General features: G+C 42.9%; 1 protein-coding gene and 1 long non-coding RNA gene across 2 annotated transcripts; both read left to right on the forward strand.

Moving 5' to 3' along the window:
* The first annotated feature begins 12999 nt into the window (after positions 1–12999).
* LOC133444165 (zinc finger BED domain-containing protein 5-like) lies at positions 13000–15587 on the forward strand. The gene is made up of 7 exons (XM_061721764.1): positions 13000–13680; positions 13802–14133; positions 14270–14354; positions 14443–14577; positions 14674–14831; positions 14955–15063; positions 15340–15587. Exons 1-7 carry the CDS (start codon positions 13461–13463, stop codon positions 15585–15587), a joined length of 1287 nt encoding a protein of 428 aa, XP_061577748.1. The 5' UTR covers positions 13000–13460.
* A 115-nt stretch (positions 15588–15702) lies between these two features.
* LOC133448577 (uncharacterized) lies at positions 15703–16369 on the forward strand. The gene is made up of 2 exons (XR_009782972.1): positions 15703–15855; positions 15961–16369. It is a non-coding gene; the product is annotated as an uncharacterized LOC133448577 (long non-coding RNA).
* The last annotated feature ends 6762 nt before the right edge of the window (positions 16370–23131 follow it).

Below are 23131 nucleotides of genomic sequence, written 5' to 3' on the forward strand. Positions count from 1 at the left end.
AGAAATATCTTAACATGTACACGTTTGAAAAAGGTTTGCAAATTTTAAACAATATTTGTATGTGCAAATTGTAGAGGTATCAAAAGCTGAACTAAAACGAAATATCTTCACATGTCTAGAGGTTGCGGTAGACAGGGCTTGATGGCCGTGGGAGGGCATGATGGTACCCCAGGTACGCTTCCGTGGGTTGGAGGTCATTGGCCGTGAGGATGGCGTTTTTGTCTCAGGCTCCTGATTGACTCCTGAAGTGCTCCAAACATGTTATTTTTGCCCTCCATAAATGTGGTCAGCAACCGCTCCTGTCGCTCATCACTTTCACAAAGCTGCTCTCTCCAAAAATCCTTCATCTCACCGATTTGCTCGCATATCAGAGCAACATCGCCTGTATGCCCCTGCCACCTCCGACGAGGTCTCTGCCTCTTCCACCTGCCTGCTGTGCTGTTGCCGTCCCTGACCCACCAGTCTGGCCCTTGGCAGGAGGGTCCCCCCTTACGAGCCTGGTCCTGCTCAAGGTTTCTTCCCTCCTAAAGGGGAGTTTTTCCTTGACACTGTTTGGCTTAAGGTTTTTCTCCCACTAGGGGAGTTTTTACCTTCCATTGTTTATGTAATAACTGCTCGGGGGTCATGTTCTGGGTATGGGTCTCTGGAAAGCGTCTAGAGACAACTCTGTTGTATTAGACGCTATATAAAAAAAATTGAATTGAATTGAAAATTAAACTGTGTGTTAGGTACTTTGCTGCATCGGCTGGCTTGCTGATTGGGTAACGTACTGCGTCACGCATCGCATCACTTCCTGGTGTTTGTGGTCTGCTGCCGTCTCACAGCGTTTGCAGGCTCTGATCTCTCCCGACTTTTTTGTCTAAACTTAGATTGTTTTCTGGTAAAATAGTACTATATCTGGTACATTTCTATCTTTATTTCAACACTCGCTCATTTTCTCTTCTGCAGCTTTCACTGTCACCAATCACCGATCAATTTTCTGTCCCTTAGCTTCTGTTAGCATCTTAGCATGGCCTCTCCGTCTCCCATCGTTTCACCTCTTTGCTGCTCAGTGTGTGAAATGTTTAGCTATTCCTCTGCCTCCTATAGTGAAGACGGCTTAAAATGTAGTTTATTTGCAGGGCTGGAGGCGAGGCTCAGTCAGTTAGAGTTCCGGTTCCGCCCAATTGACAATAGTCCCGTAGACTCGTTAGTTAAAGGCATTCTCCTTGATTGAAATTTTGATTGAAAATGGCACCTCTAAGCCCCCCCCATTCGGTCCGAATGATACGGATTGGTCCAGGTCCAGGAAGGGAAAGAACCAATCAGATGTCTTCATTTTAAGCCACGTCCCCCCGCCCTGTCCCATGCGCGCACTCGCTTCCAGCAGCCCGACGTGTTCACTTGCACGGGTCCTCCTGGGCTCACAGTGTCCCAGTGTAACCCCCTCCCTCCCTCCCTTCTGCCACGGACCCCAGTATATAGTTATTATGTAGTTATTTCCAGAGCAGCTCGGTCCCCGCTGTGTGTAACCGGGGAGCGGGAGCCGTTAGTCCGCTGCTGCTGCTGCTGCTGCAGAGGCTGCTGCTCTCTGCCCAGCAGCCTCTGCAGCAGCAGAAAATATGGTAAAGTTATAATCCATGTCAGAGCTAATGACTCCCGTCTTCGCCAGTCGGAAGTGACCAAAATTAATATTGTCTCGGTGTGTAACTACGCCAAAACCATGTCAGACTCCGTAGGTTTCTCTGGTCCCCTCCCCAATCTGATCAGTGATGACATGTTTAGCCGCATGCTCTCGCTCCGTCGCTGGTTGTATCGGTGGTGTTCAGAAAACGACGTGGCCTTTATTGACAATTGGGAGACGTTCTGGGGAAAGCCCGGTCTGATTAGAAGAGACGGCATTCATCCCACCCGGGTTGGTGCTGCTCTTGTCTCTAGTAATTTGGCCTGTTTTATTAGACCCTCCCCCTGACAACGCAGGGTCCAGGCCAGGATGCAGAGCTGCAGTTTAAGATACTTCTCTGCTGCTTCTCGAGGACCAACGCCTGCCAATAAAACTGTAGGATTGCATTATGTAATTGGCGACTCTAAAACTATAGGATTACATGATGTAATTGGCAACTCTAACCAGGTGCCTAGCAAAATAGAAGTGGTTGCAGTTCCCCGCCCTCCAAAAGTTCACCAGGTGCTGCGTTTTGGAGGCGTTAACCAAAATAACCTTGTGAAAATTAAAACCAATGCACATTTGGTACCAATAAGAGACCGAAAAATTAGATGCAGAGTACTAAATATACAATCGTTAAGCTCCAAATCTCTGTTAGTAAATGATATAATTACAGAGAGCACAAGTGATATTTTCTGCTTAACAGAAACATGGTTACAAGAGGACGAGTATTTTAGTTTGATGGAATAGACTCCGCCCGGCTACTTTAATCATCACATTCCTAGAAACACGGGCCGAGGCGGAGGAGTCGCAGCAATTTATAACTCCAGTCTCCAAACAAAAATTGAACCTAAGTGCAATTATAATACATTTGAAAGCCTCAAGCTTAGTCTGAAATTTCCAGAGAGAAAGCCAGTTGTGTTAGTGGTAGTGTACCGGCCCCCTGCTGGTGCTTATCTAGAGTTTCTATCTGAACTTTCAGATTTCCTTTCGGGATTATTGATCAGTCCAGATAAATTCATCATAATCGGTGATTTTAATATTCATATGGATGTTGAAATCTTGTTGGAATCTTAAATTAGCTTTCAATTCTCTTCTAGAATCAATGGGTATCTCACAAAAAGTGGACAAACCGACGCACTGTTTTAATCATACTCTCGATCTCGTTCTCACCTACGGTGTTGAGGTATTATTTTAGCAGATGTTTGTCTGATGAAGCTATTGCTAAATTTAAGGAGGCCATTGCGCATTTTACGACAGCGGAAAATAGTGAAGCAGTAGAGGCCAGTGGCCTGGGTTCTACCTCTGATGTTGATTTTCTTGTTAGTAACACTGCTGATTTCTTGCATTCAACTTTAGATGAAGTTGCTCCTTTGAAAAGGAGGGTTTCTAGCCACAGGAGCTTAACTCCCTTGTATAATTCAGATATCCACATGTTGAAACAAAACGTGTGTAAAATGGAAAGGAAGTGTTACTCTTGTAAGTCTGTAGACTCCTATCATGAATGGAAAGATATTCTAATAGTATATACAAAAGCCATTCGCAAAGTCAGAACAGCTTATTATTCAACGTTGATAGAGGATAACAAAAGTAACCCACGTTTTCTGTTCAGCACTGTAGCCAGGCTGACAAAGAGTCACAACTCTGTTGAGCCGTGCATTCCTGCAGCTCTCAGTAGTGAAGATCTTATGAGCTTCTTTAACAGTAAAATCACGAGAATTAGAGAAGAAATCAACCAGCCGGTTGTGGGTGTTTCTTCAGCTTTAGCGACTTCCCTAGATTCTGACTTGTCTCTAGACTGTTTTGATCCTATAAGATAAGATAAGATAAGATAACCTTTATTATTCATTCCATGGGGGAAACTCCTGTGTTAGCAGCAGTACACTTAACATATAAACACACACACACGCATGCGGGGAAGGGGGGTAAAAATTAAAAAAGTAAAAGATATATATAATTAAAAAATATGGACAGTATATACACAATACACAATATACATAATGTAGTCGAGGTATAAAGATAAAAAAATATAAGATAAAAGAAAAAAATAGTGCAAAGGAAGAAAAACAGTGCAAAAAAGCAGGTAAACAGAGTGTGAGGTAGACAGATGTTGCATGGATATTGCACATATGATTATTGCACAGAGTCATATTGTTGCGTTATTACATGATATTATTGTCCGTTAGCTACAGTGATCGGCCAGGTTATAGAGTCTGATGGCAGCGGGGAGGAAAGACCTGCGATAGACCTCCCTGAGCTGACCTCACTCGTCAATAGAGCTAAGTCAACCACATGTATGTTAGACCCCATCCCGACTCGACTATTCAAAAATGTTTTTTCTCTTATTGGTACGACAATACTAGACCAAATCAACCTAAACTTAGGATATGTACCACAGGTTTTCAAAGTGGCAGTAATTAACCCTTTACTTAAAAAACCTTCTGTCACGATTCAGACAGACGACCAGAGGACCACAATTGCGTCACACAAGAAGGTTTATTAATCCTTCAGGGGAAAGGGAAGTTGGGAGTGAATGAGGGCTTCAGGGGGTCCAGGGGGTCCCGGGGGTTCAGGGGGTCCACGGTGTTCAGGGGGTCCAGGGGGTCTGTGTGTGTGTGTGTTCCCCCGGCAGCGATCACGGGAGCTGGAGGATCCGGGCAGTCCTGGGGGAAACACACACACACAACAGAACAGGTGAAAACGGAGCAGTAGTGCAGTCGAGGGCAAAGCAGAAAGCATAGTCGGGGGCAGAAGGCAGGTCAACATTACCGGGGCAGGAGATCAGAGTTGGGGTGGAATCCAAGTCCGGGTCACAGATGGGAGTCAGAGAGACAAGCAGACAGGCAGGGTTCCGGTGCAGGTTTGCAGACGATCTGACAAGGGAGAGCTGAAAGACAGGGCTTTAAATACTGGGAGAGGTTAAGTGGAGAATGCAATACAGCTGTGCAGGTAAATCAGAGCAGAGTGGGGGCAGGTGGAGCTAATTGGATAGAGGGTCAACGGGTGGAGTGACAGGGCTCATGACACCTTCTCTTGACCCAGACACCTTAGCTAATTATAGGCCAATTTCCAACCTTGCATTTGTATCTTAAATTCTGGAAAAGGCAGTTTCAAGCCAGTTATGTGACTATTTGTATAGAAATTATCTGTTTGAAGTCTTTCAGCAGAGACAGCACTGATTCAAGTCAGGAATGACCTCCTTATGGCCTCAGACAAGGAATTAGTGTCCATATTGGTTCTACTGGACCTCAGTGCTGCTTTTGACACTGTTGATCATGGCATTTTACTGTACAGGTTAGAGCATGTTGTTGGGATTAAAGGGACAGCTCTACGTTGGTTTAAATCATCTACCTGACAGGTTCCAGTTTGTTCATGTACATGAGGTTTCTTCCGAACAGTCAAGGGTCTGTTACGGTGGTCCGCAGGGTTCAGTGCTAGGGCCAATTTTGTTCAGTTTATACATGCAGCCATTGGGAAGTATAATCCAGAATCACGGCATACACTTCCATTGCTATGCTGATGATACGCAGCTCTATTTGTCTATGAAGCCGGATGAAACAGAACCGTTAGTTAAACTTCAGGCATGTCTTAGGGACATCAAGGACTGGATGTCCAGAAATTTCTTGGTTCTAAATTCAGATAAAACAGAGGTTATCATTCTTGGTCCAGAGCATCTTAGGAAGGAATTAGATGGTGTTGCGATGGCTTCCAGTGCAACTGTAAGAAACCTTGGTGTTGTTTTTGATCAGGATTTGTCGTTTAAACCATATGTTAATCAGGTTTGTAAAATACCGTTTTTCCATTTCTATAATATTGCAAAAATTAGGAAAATCCTCTTGCAGAGTGATGCAGTAAAACTAGTTCATGCATTTGTATCTTCTAGAATGGATTACTGTAATGTGTTGTTAGCAGGATGTCCAAGGATGTCCAAGCTGAATAGGCTCCAGCTGATCCAGAATGCAGCAGCACGAGTACTGACAGCAGACCCGGCTGCAGAAACAAATTAGAGGGGGGGCTTTACATTTTTTCGGTGGGGCATACTTTTTCAACTTACATTTTATCTGCCTCAGGCTGCACAGTGGCTCTGTGGCCACTCCTACTGTATTGTCAAATCATTTTCTCTCAATAAAACGGGCAGTTCATCCCAAAATATATAAAAAAAAACAATACAGTAGTATAGTGCTGTCCATTTATTCCAATCAAAGTCAAACATTTATGTAACAAAGAACAGCAACGGGGGCTGTGGCGTACAGAGAGAACAGCACCATACAGCCGTCTCCTCCACTCTCTCCTCCGCCGTCTCCTCCACTCTCTCCTCCACTCTCTCCTCCACCGTCTCCTCCACTCTCTCCTCCGCCGTCTCCTCCACTCTCTCCTCCACTCTCTCCTCCGCCGTCTCCTCCACTCTCTCCTCCTCTGTAGTCTCTGCTGTCACTATCTCCCCTAAGTCTCCCTTGCCGTCTTCTCCACTGTCTTAGCCACTGTCTCTTCCACCATCTCCTCTGACCTGGCAACCTTTTTAGGGGGCTGACTCTTTGCTGCCCAGAATGACAGAATGCTCTTTTGCTTCTTCCCTGACATCTTTGAAATAGACAAAGGCAAACAGTAAAAAATAGGCACACTTTCTGTTCATCGTTTACTCTTTACTCTTTAGACTAAAACTATAATCCAGTGGCGGGCCGTCAGGGCCGTCTAGACCTTCTCTGAAGGCCTAACTATTATCAAAATAATGAAAAAATATGGTGTCTTTAATAATACTTTAGTAAACCTATTGTTAGACTTGTTTATTTACTTTATTTACTTTACATTGAGTTGAGTGTGTGGCTGTGGCTTAATCCACAGACATGTAGCTCTGTTTCGTTATGGTTTGTGGAGAAAGCACTGGCTTATAATAGGGGAGAGCTGCTCTCCAAGCTCAAATAACATTATACACAGTTGTGGGCTATTTGGGTAGACAAACTCACATATGAGGATTGGAAGAATACATGATTACTTTTTTCTAGGGCTGTCAAGCGATGAATTTTTCTTTAATCGTGATTAATGGCTGAATTTCAGTAATTATCACATATTTGCATGTATAAAATTATATTATTTTGCATTTCACAACAGTTTTTAAGACCATATTAACAATGTAAAGCAACTCTTACCAGTGTATGTTGATTGGGAATCAAATGAATGCAAAGAAAGTTACTTTATGAACTCACCTCCAACTCGTCTGCAACCTGTGCGTGCCCGCGCATCCACGGAACGAGCACGCAGCGGGGAAAAAAAAACTGCCCAGCAACAAGACATACTATTTTCTGATTGGCTGGTAGGTCGCTGACGCGGGACCGCTGTAAACTCAGCAGAGAAATCCTCCTCCGCCCCGCCCGTTCAGTTTTAATTTCTGTGCGCTCGACTTTATCACTTTTCAGCGTGAGAAATGTCAGGTGTGGTGGGTGAGCGTGTGAACTGGTTGAAATGCGTGTGTCTCACCCTCAATGCGTGAGAGCTTTGAATAAACAGAGAAATGTGCTTTTACTCCAGGGCGGGCACGGCTGACTCCGTGGGCGGGCACGGCCCCCCAATGCCCGCCCATGCCGCCGGGTCTGACTGACAGGAATCAGCAGGAGAGACCACGTCTCTCCAGTGTTAGCGTCGCTCCATTGGCTACCTGTAAAATTCAGAATCCAATTAAAAATGTTATTACTTGCGTATAAAGCCCAAAACGGCTTAGCTCCTCAGTATTTACAAGACCTGATAGTGCCTTATGTTCCTGGCAGAGCTCTCCGTTCTCAGAGTGCAAGTTTACTCGTAGTTCCTAGAGTATCTAAATGTAGATTTGGAGGGTGGGCGTTCTGTTATCAGGCACCATTACTATGGAACCAACTTACAATCTGGGTTAAGGAGGCTGACACCACCTCCACCTTTAAAACTAATCTTAAAACCTTTCTGTTTTGTAAAGCCTATAGTTACCCTGCGTTCACACTGAAAGCGTCACGGGCGTCATAGGCGTCTGGCTGCCATTCATTGTCTATGAAAAACGGGCGTCGAGAGGCAGCGGGGGCGGCGGGAGCGTCGGGTGGCAGGCGCGGCGCGTCAATTTAAAAGTTGAAAAATCTGAACTTTATGCAAATGAGCAGCGGCGACGCCGAGGCGTCGTCCAATCACACACGAGAACTCTCAATGCAGATTGTACTTTCATGTACTCACAAACGTACACTCATTCACATGCGTACAGGAGCAGAGCTGTCACTAACACACTTATTTTATCAGGAATTAATAGATTTCATCCAGCAAAATGACATTTTGCTGGTTTGACTGCCGTTTTACCTGAACTGATCACGTGAAACATGTATCTGATGGGTGAGGAACTGGATGGTCCCAACGATTTTATTTGCTACATTGATCCAACGAAAAATAATTAAAACCCGTGCTTATTAATCACAAAACACAGGTTAAACATCATGACCAAATCCGCTCCGACCCGGTGTGTCTGTGATCAGCGCAGACAGTCTGCAGCTTAGCCTGATTTATGGTTCCGCGTTAAATCGACGGCGTAGCTGACGGCGTAGGGAAGCGGTGCGGTGTGCGTCGCCGCGTAACCTACGCCGACGTTCTGCATTGGTGTGACGCGGAACCATAAATCAGCATTGAAATGATTTCAATAAATTAACCTGAAGCATGAATTGAATAGTAAGGCAACATAAATTATCTCAAAAGGTGCAGAGAACAGGGATGGTTGATGTTATGTTATCCAGCATTAACTATCCTTTAATAATGAACAAAACACCAGACTACTGAAAGCAGTGATGCAGATTTTCTCCTAATTTTGTCTTTGTCAATAAAAAAAACATTCTGTTCCGTCTGTAGTCTCACTCCACTACATACTATATAATACACGTGTTGAGCCACAGCTCAAAATGTATCCATTTCACAAAAAGGGCACTGAAATTTTAGCATGGCTACATTTCTGGAGGATTACTTTAGGTCACGTGATTTCAACAGTGTCTAAAACACATAAATACTTCCCTTGCAGTCGAATTGTATACTCTGATTACAACTGTCAATTTATCTTGAACCCCTTGTACTTGTCAATATGATTTTCCTTCCATATTTATTATTTAAGTATAGTCATTTGTTTATTTATTTTTCCCTCATTCTTATTTATTTATTTATTTATTTATTTATTTACTTATTTATTGAATTTCTTCCTTTCCCTTCATGCAATCTCACTTTAATAGGATGTGTGATTGTTTTCTCAATCTGATGTTTACGTTTACATCCGAGTTTGTCATTGTTCTTGTTAAATAAAGTTTTGAAAAAAACTAGGTCACGTGACTTCCGAGTTTCTTTCCGGCGTGAACAAAATATATGGCGGACCTTCCTTTTATTTGGGTGGAAATGTCTATATTTTAAGATAGATTGTGGCTTTAGCTTCCTTTTGAGAACTTTTCTAGCGACAAATGTGCACTTAATTTTCATAGTATCTATTCGGTTTGTGTATACGATCCGTAATTGTTTTGTTTCGAGCTATATTCTTCCAGTTCTCTGAAGTAGGATTACTACGTTCTTTGGTTGTTACGATGGTTGCTAAGGACGCTTTTAACAACAAACCGGAAGGAAGTTGATTTGAGGTCACGGACTGAGTTGCTCTCACTGGTTTATTTTTGTATAATATTTTTTTATTAATAATAAGAAAAAGGGACAATCTCAGAAAGAAAAAATAATACAAACCAACGTATAATAACAATAATACCTCTTGATAATTATGATAAATCTCATATTAACAACATCAAATATATTGTAGATTATGCAATCCGGTTTATAAAACATTTAAAAAAAATGTAAAGTAAAATAAAAATGAATCATGAATAATTTTAAAAAGAAAATGGTATAATTGATCAAATTATATTGCGAGAGGGCTAAATTATGTGAGAGTTGTGATAAGAAAGATTTTTTGCTTCAGGTTTGATCAATTTTGTCCAAAGGCAGTTTTAACAGGAATGCTTGCTTAAATACGGACAATAAAGGTTTAGATTTGCCATATTTGAACATATGTATATGACGTTTTAAAATGCCAATAATGCTTTTAATAAGATATTCCACACTTTTATTCTCAGATACATATCCATGTAAAACAATTTGAAGGGAGCAGGGGTCTATGTTCATGTATTTAATGCTCAGGAGGTTGTGCAAAGTTTTCCATAACATATTTGCAGATTAACAAAAAAGGAAAAAGCTGTTCTTTCAAGTTCATTACATATGTAGCAGTTAACACTGTTAACTTTAAATCCATGTCATATGAACTCGTTTGGCGGATAGATACCATGTAGAGTTTCTTTATATTTTGGTGGGAGGACAAATCTTATAAATGTTAATATTAATTTTATTTGATCTTTCCTTTCATAAATCTCCATAAAATTCCTTCAAACCAGACCAGGGGACCATGTCTTAAAAAAAATATCATTATATTTTTTTGTGTAGTAAATCTAATCCATTAATATTGATACACTGTAATTTATCTATTGGTTTGTTACTGGTCCTGTCTCTCTGCTGCCACCTTGTGGAAAGAAGTGATGCATTACATCAATTTGAAGATTGACTGAAAAAATATACTTATTTGACTATTACATAATATACTTGTTGTAAGCGCCATGTATAGCTTATAATTTACTTTATAGTTAACTCTTTTATTGCATGATATGCCTTGTTGTTCACAGAGAAGGAATATATTTCAGTTTAAGTTTTGAGAGTTATTATTTTATAGTTTAGTGATTAAGACCTAAATTTCACTACTAATATTTGTTTTGCCTTAATGGTTTCGGTAGTTTGGGCCAGTGGGGCTTCCGTAGCAGCTGATGTTTTGTTTTGATGCTTATGTCAGTTGAAAGAATAAACGAGTGACGGTGGAGCAACACAGCGTTTTATCGTTCTGATGACGGTTCTGTTGCCGTACTCAACGCGTAAAAAATCTCCTGTCGTCATTACCATTCATGAAGTGAGTAAGATGTTTGGTCAAAAGAAGAAAGAGTCTAAAGTCTAAAGATAGTCACTACATTAAGTAAAACGCTGTGCTCCGGGAACAAGACATCTGCGTTGCCATGACGACAAAACAAACTGACAGTCAAAGAACGGCATCTCACTCACAAAGCTCTCAAGTCTCACGCATTGAGCGTGAGACACACGCATTTCAACCAGTTCACACGCTCACACGCCACACCTGATATTTCTCACGCTGAGAAGTCATAAAGCCGAGCGCACAGAAATTAATACTGAACGGGCAGGGCGGAGGAGGATTTCTCTGCTGAGTTTACAGCGGTCCCGCGTCAGCGACCTACCAGCCAATCAGAAAATAGTATGTCTTGTTGCTGGGCAGTTTTTTTTTCCCGCTGCGCGCTTGTTCCGTGGATGCGCGTGCACGCACAGGTTGCAGACGAGTTGGAAAAGCAAAGCAAGGTAAATGGTAGGTAACTACTTCATTTATTATCATTCACTAGGTTAGTCATTGGCAAACTGTAAGTCTTCACTTATTGGGTGTCCTAATGTTGGTTTTATTAATTCAGCGATTAATTTTATTAATTTGCAGCATCCTTTGCCGGACACCGGAACCTGCAGTGTGGGAGTGAGGGGGGCAGGGTAACGGCCCCTTTTGGGCGGGGGAGAATGTTCGTCCCTCAAGACTCCTCTCCCTGGCCCTGCCCCTTCTCAACCTTTCCCCGACCCTGCACCCCAACCTGGGACTTGATGATTGGGCCGGAGCTTCGGGAGCTGCGTGCTGGCCTGCGGTCCCCACCCCTGGTCATCCCGTTGCTGGCCCCCCCTTCTCCTCCCTTTTCTCTCTTTTGTCCTGCAGGTGGCCGTGGGTGGCTTGTAGCTTGCATTACGGAGCACAAGTCTTTTCCTGACCCTGCACCCCAACCTGGGACTTGCTGATTGGGCCGGAGCTTCGGGAGCTGTGTGCTGGCCTGCGGTCCCCACCCCCGGTCATCCCGTTGCTGCTTCCACCTGCCTGCTGTGCTGTTGCCGTCCCTGACCCACCAGTCTGGCCCTCGGCAGGAGGGTCCCCCCTGATGAGCCTGGTCCTGCTCAAGGTTTCTTCCCTCCTAAAGGGGAGTTTTTCCTTGCCACTGTTTGGCTTAAGGTTTTTCTCCCACTAGGGGAGTTTTTACCTGCCATTGTTTATGTAATAACTGCTCGGGGGTCATGTTCTGGGTATGGGTCTCTGTAAAGCGTCTAGAGACAACTCTGTTGTATTAGACGCTATATAAATAAAATTGAATTGAATTGAATTGAATTCAGCGGCGGTTTTGTAGTCTGGCCTTCACTGATGCTTCGTTTATTGAGCAAAAAAAGAATAGGGGAAGCTAGTGCACCTGTTTTGTATGGAAATCTAATAATGCAAATCAAATTAAAATGAGTCACACTACCAAATAAACCACAATTTATGTGTGTTCTATTCGAAATAAATCCAAAAGTTGAGTTCATAAAGTAACTTTCTTTGCATTCATTTGATTCCCAATCAACATACACTGGTAAGAGTTGCTTTACATTGTTAATATGGTCTTAAAAACTGTTGTGAAATGCAAAATAATAAAATTTTATACATGCAAATATGTGATTAATTACTGAAATTCAGCCATTAATCACGATTAAAGAAAAATTCATCACTTGACAGCCCTAGAAAAAAGTAATCATGTATTCTTCCAATCCTCATATGTGAGTTTGTCTACCCAAATAGCCCACAATAACGTTATTTGAGCTTGGAGAGTAGCTCTCCCCTATTCTAAGCCAGTGCTTTCTCCACAAACCATAAGGAAACAGAGCTACATGTCTGTGGATTAAGCCACAGCCACACAGTCAACTAAATGTAAAGTAAATAAACAGGTGCTTATACTTCTAATGCAAGCCGGCAATATGTATAAACTCAGATAAGTCTAACAATAGGTAAACTAAAGTATTATTAAAGACACCATATTTTTTAATTATTTTGATCATAGTTAGGCCTTCAGAGAAGGTCTAGACGGCCCTGACGGTCCGCCACTGGATTATAGTTTTAGTCTGAAGAGTAAAGAGTAAACGATGAACAGAAAGTGTGCCTATTTTTTACTGTTTGCCTTTGTCTATTTCAAAGATGTCAGGGAAGAAGCAAAAGAGCATTCTTGCATTCTGGGCAGCAAAGAGTCAGCCCCCTAAAAAGGTTGCCAGGTCAGAGGAGATGGTGGAAGAGACAATGGAGAAGACGGAAAGGGAGACTGTAGGGGAGATAGTGACAGCGGAGACTACAGAGGAGGAGAGAGTGGAGAAGACAGTTGAGGAGACAGAGGAGGAGAGAGTGGAGGAGACGGCGGAGGAGACAGCAGAAATGGTGAAAAAGCGGCCATTAAGTGGAGCTGCCACCTATAGGTGCTCTTTTAAAAGTGAGTGGTCAGCAAAATGGCCATTCATCACCGTAGGCACCACCAGCTCCTACTACTGGTGCTCTGTCTGCAGACAGGAAAACTCCTGTGCCCATCAAGGTGTAACAGACGTGCACAGACATATTAAAAGCAAAGGACATCAGGCTAAAGAGCAGGCTATCCAGTCCACAAGTGGCATTACTACTTTTTTTGCCCCAGCTTCTGTGTGTGGCATAACAGCACAAGAGGCCAAGGTACATATGAAAAGTAAAAAGCTTGTGATAACGTTTGTTTGCATTTTGCGTAACATTGTAGGTTATTATAATAATAAAAAAGTAACAAAACACTTAATACTGCATGGAATGTTTATATGATTTGGTGCTTAAATTCATCCCTTTCTGTTGCAGACAAGGAGAGCTGAAGTAAAAGTGGCTGTGGCAATGGTGCAGCATAATGTACCATTTGCTGTCTCTGACCATTTCAGCCCATTATTAAAGGAGTGCTTCAGAGATTCCACCACAGCACAAAATTTCAAATGTGCCAGCACGAAAACAACGTGCATAATAAATGAAGCAGTGGCACCTCATTTTAGGAACAAATTGGTCATGAAGATGAGGGACAATCCATTCACCTTGATCACTGATGGGTCAAATGATACAGGTATTGTTTTGATAGCCATTGTATACATTTGTTTGTTTTCCACACTTTCCAGTACCTATTTCTTCACAGAACATTTCAGTGTGGTGTGTAATCTTGTAAAACATGTAACTCATCATTGCAGGACAAGAGAAGATGAACCCGCTCACTGTGCGAGTTTTTGACAGTGATTCTGGAAAAGTTGTCCATAGATTTTTGGATATGTGCACAACAAGTGGGCGTAGCTGTGGCACAGCGGAAGTAATCTTCCAAAAAATGAACGAGGTCTTACAGAAACACGCCATACCTTGGGGAAATTGTGTTAGCTTATCAATTGACAACGCACCTGTGAATACAGGAGCAAGAAATTCCATTGCATCCAGGATTCTGAATGAAAATGCCAACACATACATCCATGGGTGCCCCTGCCACATTATCCACAATACCGCCAAAAAAGCTGGACTGAGGTTTTTGGAAGTAAGTTTGATCATGTATGCTTTCAGTGACCTATCAGTTGAGCTTAATCCCAGGTTAAATAGTTTGTTAAGCTGTGGTGTAATGAATCTGTGATGTGATTGAATGTAATGTCATTATAAAACATCATGTATTGCAGGTGACTGGATTTGATCCAGAGGATCTGGCTGTGGATGTTGGATACTGGTTTAAGGGTAGCACCAACCGTAAGGGTTACCTGTCAGGTTTGTGATTTAAACAGCACCAGTGTAGTACAAATGACATGAAGACTTTCATTAGACTGAAATTTAGGATGTTACATTCTTGTCACAGAATTCTGTGAGTTCCATGGAAGCGAGTACATGGAAATACTTCAACACATTTCCATTCGTTGGCTGAGCCTGGAGAGGTGTTTGACTCGCCTTCTGCAGCAGTATGAGCCACTCACCAGCTACTTCAAGTCATTAAGTAAGCTGCATATTTCACTGACACAAATGCAAGATTACTACAAGACTGAAATGTAAACATATTTGGTATGCACAACGTATACTTTTGTATATACAGATGAGAAACAACCAAGGTTTAGAAGGCTGGTGGGTGCATTTTCTAACCCATTAACAGAGGTGTACCTCCTCTTCTACGAAGCAACATTGCCAGCCTTCTCCACCTTAAACCTCCTACTCCAGAGAGAGAAGTCCTCAATCTTCCTTCTACATGAAGAGGTAAAATGGAAGGGTTGAGCTATGCTTCTGCAAATAATGTTCTGTACTTGGTCATTTTTTCATTTGCTCATACATATTGTTCAAATGTCATTTGAAAATCTTTTCTGAATTACAACTTTGTAGATGACAAAGTTCATCCGCAAGTTGTGTGCAAAGTTTCTGAAGCTTGCAGCACTGCAGAACCAAGGAGTTCATGACATCCAATACAAGGACCCATCAAACCAACTGCCAGGTAATATTCCCAAGTTTCTCATAGGCAGATACTCATACAATGTCCACCCACTGACCACAAATAGACTGTTTGTGAGAGTACTGCTCATTCAGTTATATGAGACTGATGTCCCTGATGTCATGGGATATAAATGTACGAGGGTTATGCAAATTAGCAGTTGTGGTTGTTCTTGGTTGCTAATGAACTCTGTTAAGGAAACGTATAGAAAACAACTATTATTGTGAACTTACCTGTTCCTAAGTGTAAAGTCTCTTGTTTACTCTATTTCTCTGGTAGGAGAAAAGCTGAACATTGGCTTCATTACTCGAGCTACGCTCAACAGGCTCCTTGATGCGGGAGACATTACCCCACAGCAGGTGGAGAGGTTCCAGCAGGCTGCGCTGGCATTTCTGTTAAGGGCTGTGGAGTATGCCATGAATAAGCTACCCCTGAGAGAGACCCTGCTCAAACATGCTAAGTTTGTTGATGTCCAGCAGAGGACAGAGTGTGGAGTGGAAGATGCTCTGTACTTTGTTGAAAGATAAGGGTTTCACATTTTGAATAGATTGTGAAGTTTGATGATCACATCTGAAAAACAAACCTTGTTGTTTCTCCTACTGTAGCTTTATCAATTCCGTACACATTGTGTTCTTTAGGTTTCCTGAACTGCTTCCATTCCACGGACCCCAAGAGCACGATCAGCTCAGTGAGGAGTTCCTGGACTATCAACTGATGGACATCCCTATGCCGCAAGACCCAGCCACGTTTGACACTGAGGCTTTCTGGGGGAATATGTCATCACTGAAGAACAGGGTAAGAAATATTCTGCACCATCTGACATACACATTTACTTTATCAACTTTATAAATGCAAATATTTAAGAGTGTAATAAAGCCTCCTTGGTACATTTTTTCAAAGGTGACTGGTTTGAGCAGATTTGGACGGCTGTCTGAGATTGCCAAACTGGTGTTAGTGCTTCCACACTCCAATGCAGATGCGGAGAGAGTGTTCTCCATGGTGGGGCTGAACAAAACCAAAACAAGGAACAGTTTGGCCCTGGATGGAACGCTCTCATCCATCATGACTGTGAAAATGGCTGGCCTTGAGCCACAGTGCTTTAAATGGGAGCCCCCTAGCTCTGTCATCAAGGCATCAAAATCTGCTGCAAACACTTACAACACAAAACACCATTCATAAACTGAAATCCACACACACACACACACACACACACAAATGTTGAGCACTGCTGTTGTGAAAAGTGTCTTACTTATTATCCATTTGTTGTTAGGTTTTTTTCTTAAATGTATTAATAAAACAATTTATTTTATTTAGCTGGATTTGTCTTATTGGATTAACCCATTCTTTTCATTTTTATTTATGCTGGTCAATTATAAAACAGTATGTAAACTTGAACTGGTTTTTAAGTAGCAAAAATAATTGGGAGTCTAGATTGGGCCGAGGGGCCGCTGCGGCCAAAACACACAGAATTTCAAGTCGCACCAGCCCTAATAGATGCAATCTCACTCCAAACTTTTCATGAAACTTGAGAGCCCTGCACTCACCTTCTCGTAAAACCGAGACAACAAAGATGTTTGGTCTGAAGAAGATGACATCCATTTAAGAAAGCCCAGTTGTGCTTTGTGTCATAGACCATTTCAAATTGTTGAGTTAGAAGGAAGAAGCAGAGTAAAGATGTCGGACGAGGATGACAGTTACGAGGCTATCGCAGAGAGGCGCAGTACCGCAGTTAGTCACAAGAGGGCGCCAAAACCCACAGAAAAAGCGCTAGAAGAGCAAACAAGCCGGCAAATAAGTGCAAGAAGGTCAAAACTCTCACAGGTGACTTCAAAAACGAACAAGATCACTGCACTAATGAAAGATAATGAGAGTCCAGATGTTGTAAATGAACATTTAAATGAATGCACAAAACTACTACAAGAGTTTATTCACGCAAACGCAAATGTTCTTTTGCTGTTGCCCAAAGATGAACATGAAGCAGATCAAAGATTCTGGTTTGATCCAAAAAGACAAGAAATCAGCAGATTTATGACAGAAGTCGAAGAATGGGTAGCTGATACAAGGCAAAATCAGCATACAGACATGAATAACTACAACAGTGTAAATGTGACTAATATTCCATCATCCAAGAAATCTAGTCACAAAAGCAAAGCAAGCAGCCGCTCATCAACGTCGTCAAGAGCCTCATCTGTAATGTCTGCACGACAAAAGGAACAAGCAGAACGTGCCGCCTTACTCGCACGCGCAGCATCTCTGAAACAGAAACAGGAGTTGGAAATGGAAGAGTGCAAGTTAAAGGCAAGGATGGATCAGCTCAAGATTGAAACAGACATTGCTGTATCTACAGCCAAATTAAAGGTTTTCGAAGACTACGAGAATGAGAGCTGTAACAATGATGTCACTGTTCTTTCTGTGGCAAGTTCAGCAGATCAACGGCCACCAAATGGCAGGCAAGAGCCTGAAGTAAGTCATGATCTCACTGAAAGGTCAAACATAAATCATCAAGCGAAACAAGAGGATTGCATACAACAAAAGGCTGACAGATGTAATCCAGTAAACTTGTGTGAAGTGATGCTGAAACAAAATGACATCACTGAGATGTTAGTTAAGCAACAAAGACTGTCACACTTACCTCAGAGAGATGTGCCAGTTTTCAGTGGCGATCCACTTGACTTTAAGTCATTCTTAAGAGCCTTTGATCATACCATTCATGACAAGACTGATAGTGAGAGTGACAGGTTATATTACCTTGAACAGTTTACCAGAGGTGAACCGAGAGACTTAATCCGAAGTTGCCAAAACATGAGTCCATCTCAAGGCTACAGTGAGGCAAGGAAATTGCTGACTTATCACTATGGTAACGAACTTAAAATCGCAAATGCCTACATGAACAGAGCTTTCAGCTGGCCACAAATTAAGCCAGAAGATGCTAAGGGTCTTCATAGTTTTTCCTTGTTTCTCACTGGCTGCGATAATGCAATGCAAGATGTCGACCAGCTCCAAGAAATGGAGCATCCCACTAATCTCAGAATGATTGTTTCCAAGTTACCATACAAGATGAGAGAGAGGTGGAGAGTGACCGCCTTTGACATCCAAGAAACCACAGGAAGGAGAGCAAGATTTTCAGATCTGGGTCGGGGGTCATGTTCTGGGTATGGGTCTCTGTAAAGCGTCTAGAGACAACTCTGTTGTATTAGACGCTATATAAATAAAATTGAATTGAATTGAATTGAATCTGGTCAGATTCATAAACAGACAAGCTAAAATAGCCACAGATCCTGTGTTCGGTGACATAAAAGATGTTGAAGATAAAGGAAAACTTCATCCAAACGTGAAAATGAACAGAGAACCCAGGCCGAAAGGGAGTACATTTGCCACAAGTGCAGCACCAGCAGCCACAAGTGGAAAGTCACCTGAAAAGGGTAAACACTCCTCTCATTACACAATCGATGCCTACCAGCAGCCATGTGTCTACTGTGAAAAACAACATATGTTGTCAGAATGTCACAAAATCAGAAAACAGCCTTATGATGAAAGGATAAAGTTTCTTAAAGGAAAAGGTCTGTGTTTCTCATGCCTGACACAAGGCCATATGAGCAAAGACTGTAAAAAAAGAGCTTCATGTGAATATTGCTCAAAAAGACACCCAAGCCTGCTTCATTTCACAAAGGAAGAAGGTAATGAAACAGATGAGATTAGTCAGAAAAGCAGCACTGAAAGTACTACGTCCAGTAAGCCGGTACATACCTGTGGAGCAACCGGGGCCGGAAAAGACAATAGAGTCCTGTCTATAGTGCCTGTGTGTGTCAAGCTAACGAAAAGTTCTAAGACAATAGAAACATATGCATTCATGGATAATGGAAGCCAGTCTACGTTCTGCTCGGAGAAGCTGATGAGACAGCTGAACATTGAAGGCAAGAAGACTCAAATCCTGCTTCGCACGATGGGGCAGGAAAAGGTGGAGCCAAGCTACTATCTCACAGGATTAGAGGTTTGTGGCTTGAAAGAGAACATTTACATTGACTTGCCTGGGATTTACACACACAAAGACATTCCAGTGTCAAAAGACAACATTCCAGTGCAGAAAGACTTGGAAAGCTGGCCACACCTCCACGGAATCGAACTGCCACACATAGACGCACACATTGGTCTTTTAATAGGATGTGATGTTCACAAGGCCATGGAACCGTGGGAGGTTATCCACAGTGAAGATGACGGTCCATATGCAGTTCGCACAGTTCTCGGTTGGGTCATCAAAGGACCTCTCAGGCGAAACTGTTGCACATCTGACAGTGAACTCAGTGTTTCTGTTAACCGTATCTCTATTGCTAGTGTGGAAAACATGCTGGTGCAGCAGTTTAATCACGATTTTCCAGAGAAAGCCAGTGACGAGAAACAGGAAATGTCAAGAGAAGACATACAATTCATGAACAGTGTTAATAAGACTGTTAAAAGGGTCGATGGACACTACAGTATAGGTCTTCCCCTGAGAAACAAATCTGTCAAAATGCCTAACAACTACAATATGGCTGCACAGAGAGCAGAAAACCTGAAAAAGAGACTTGTGAAGAATGAGGAGTTTCACAGAGAATACACAAGCCACATGTCTGACCTGCTCAGTAAAGGATATGCAGTCAAAGTGTCAAATGAGAATGCTGTGTCTGAAGATAAGAGAGTGTGGTACATACCTCACCACGGGGTGTACCACCCCCAAAAAGGGAAGCTTCGTGTAGTTTTCGATGCTGCAGCTTCATACCAGGGACAGTCATTAAATGGAGAACTCTTGCAAGGTCCAGATCTAACAAATACACTCATCGGAGTGTTGACTCGGTTCAGACATGACTACATTGCATTGATGTCAGACATAGAAGCTATGTACCACCAAGTTAGAGTACCACCAGAGGACAGCAACCTTCTACGATTCCTCTGGTGGCCAGATGGAAACTTGAGTGAACCTCTGCAAGAATACAAAATGGTCGTGCATTTGTTTGGGGCCACGTCATCCCCCAGCTGTGCAAACTTTGCACTTAAGAAGACAGCTGAAAATGCAGCAGACACAGTGGCACGTGCTGCAGTTGATGCAGTTATCAACAATTTTTATGTAGATGACTGCCTGATATCAGTGCCTGATGAAACACAAGCAGTTGATATGGTCAGGGATTTGACAGCACTGTGTGAGAGTGGAGGATTCCATTTAACCAAATGGATGAGTAACAGTAGAGCCGTCCTTGTCTCCATACCTGAAAAGGAAAGAACAAAGGAGGTTAAAGATTTGGACTTGAGTCATGAAGCCTTACCTGATGAGAGAGTTCTAGGGGTGAACTGGTGCACAGAGGCAGATGTTTTCAAGGTCAGGATAAATGCAAAACATGTGGCACAGACAAGACGCGGCATCCTCTCGTTTGTGAGTGCTATATATGACCCTCTGGGTTTTTTGTCACCTGTTATCCTACCAGCAAAAATCATCTTGCAGGACCTATGTGGTAGAAAAGTCTCCTGGGATGAGGAAATCCCTGCTGAACTGGCTCAGAAAACACAAATGTGGCTCTCTGACCTCCCAAAGCTTCATGGGTTCACAGTGGACAGATGTTTGAAACCAGCTGGATTTGGAACAATCACATCTGCACAACTGCATCATTTTGCAGATGCGAGCGAGAAAGGATATGGTGTTGTCACCTATCTTCGCATCACAAATGAAAGAGAGGAAAACCATTGTTCATTCATCATTGGCAAGTCCAGAGTGCTGCCGCTGAAACAGACAACAATTCCGAGACTGGAATTAACAGCGGCTGCAGTTGCTGTTAAGATGGATCGACTCATGAGAAAGGAACTGCACAAGCAGCTGGAAGAGACTGTGTTTTGGTCCGACAGTACCACTGTTTTAAGATACATTGCCAGTGAAAATGTCAGATACAAAACTTTTGTTGCCAACAGAGTATCACTTATCAGAGACAACAGTGAGCCACGCCAGTGGAGGTATGTCAACTCTGAACTGAACCCCGCCGACCATGCCTCCCGAGGGATGAATGCAGACACGTTCACAAAGTGTCAAAACTGGATTGGCGGACCACAGTTTTTGAAAAGGGACAAAACACATTGGCCAGCCTCACCAAACATGAAAGAAGTAGTCACAGATGATGTTGAAGTCAAGGCCACAGTGAGTGTGAATGTTACAGATGTGCAAGAAAATCCACTTAACAAGCTCATTTGTTATTATTCAGAGTGGCATCATCTGAAAAAGGCAATTGCCTGGATGGTGAAGCTCCAGCAACTGCTTCAGAAATTGAGTACACATCGGAAGTTGCTGACATCACAAGCAAAGTAGTGTTTGTGTCAGGAAAAGAAAACTGAAAAGGTTAAAAGCCAAATGAAGAAGTTCAAGTCAACTTTAAAGGGATATTTGCTCACAGCTGAAGATGTTGCACAAGGAGAAGTTGAGATCATCAAGTTTTGTCAAGGTCAAGGCTTCAGTGATGAACTTATGGCTCTTCAGAAAGGGGACAAGCTTAAAAGGAGCAGTCATATTGTGAAGCTTGATCCTGTTGTGGAAAATGGGATTTTAAGAGTTGGAGGAAGGTTGCATCGGTCTGCGCTGCCAGAGGATGGTAAGCATCCCATGATACTTCCTAAAGATCACCATGTCTCTAATTTGATCCTCAGACATACTCACCAAGTGACAGGACACTCAGTACGTGCACATGCAGCGATTCAAACTGGTTGGAGATCATTTGCACACATCGTACTGACTTTTAAACTGCATGTGAACACCTTAAGTCAGTCAAGTAATCTGATCAGACTGGATTTCTCAACCCGCTTGCAGCACCTAGATAAGCCAGTCGCAACCGCCTTGTTAATGCCATGTGTACGGAGACATGGATATTACAGTCTGCGCATGCTCGAGAATTTCCCCCGGGTGGGGTTTTCCCCCGGGGGAGTGGATTCACCTGGAAGTGAAAGGAGACGACGCAGGACGCAACGCTGCTCAGTAGTAGCTCCCTGGGGTGTCGTTTGACTGCTTCAGGGGTGTCGTCAAAATATTTCCTATTCTGACATTTCATATATAAATACTGTATTTTCGCGACCATACGGGCGTAGCCTCAGTCTTGTGTCATATTTCTGTATTTAAAACACACACGGCGCACCGACCGAAACGGCACACACACAAGAACACACACAAGAACACACACACAAGCACAGGAGTGTGCGTATTTAAAAATACAGCGGGAGCAAAACTTTGTTTGATTGTAGGCTACTTTATTTCAGTTTTTACATTAATCAAACCCATTAAGTCTCATCCTCTGTTTCTGCATTAAAGAGCTCCGCTAAATCAGCTGTGCCAGTCCGAATTCCTCGCTGTCAGAGTCACGTTCCGTGCCGTGCGGTGCCTCGGAAATGCACGCTTTTGCAAAAGCTCGCAAAATAATCCCAGCAGACACGTTAGCCCACGCATCAACAATCAATCTGCAAACTGTGGCATAAAAAAAACAAAATACGCCGTACCCTACGCCGTAGGCTGCGTCTATTTAACGCGGACCTAATGCCGCGTTCCATTTATCCTCGGAAGTGGGGATTTCCCAGTCCCCAGTCGGAATTTTCAACTGGAACGCCCCTCGAAGTGGGGTTTCCCACTGGGAAAGTGGGAGAGTCTTCACCACCCCCGAGTTACCATTCCAAGATGGCTGCCATTCCCAGTTCCCACTTCCGATTTCTGAGGTAAATGGAACGCGGCATAAACTCCGGAGCCGGCAGAAAGAAATCTCTAAATTTCGGAGCAAATTTCTTAACAGGCGTAGCTACAACTGTTAGATTTAATCTATTAAACCAACATCTTCCTAAATGATTTATTTCAGCCGGCGTGATTCTCAACAGAGCAGCGTCCCAGAGAGAGTTTCTCTCCCGGGGCTGACGGAGCAGCTTGACCCGGCGGACACGTCTCTTCTCGGGCTGTGAGCTGAGGTTGCTCCCCGGGAGCGGCGGCTATTCTCATCTCCGAAAACATCGGGTCAAATTTCTTAACAGGCGTTATTTGGATAAACTGAGCCCCGGTTGCGGATCTTAAGGTTACCTTTAT

The sequence above is a fragment of the Cololabis saira genome, chromosome 1, assembly GCF_033807715.1.
Source record: "Cololabis saira isolate AMF1-May2022 chromosome 1, fColSai1.1, whole genome shotgun sequence".
Classification (NCBI taxonomy): domain Eukaryota; kingdom Metazoa; phylum Chordata; class Actinopteri; order Beloniformes; family Belonidae; genus Cololabis; species Cololabis saira.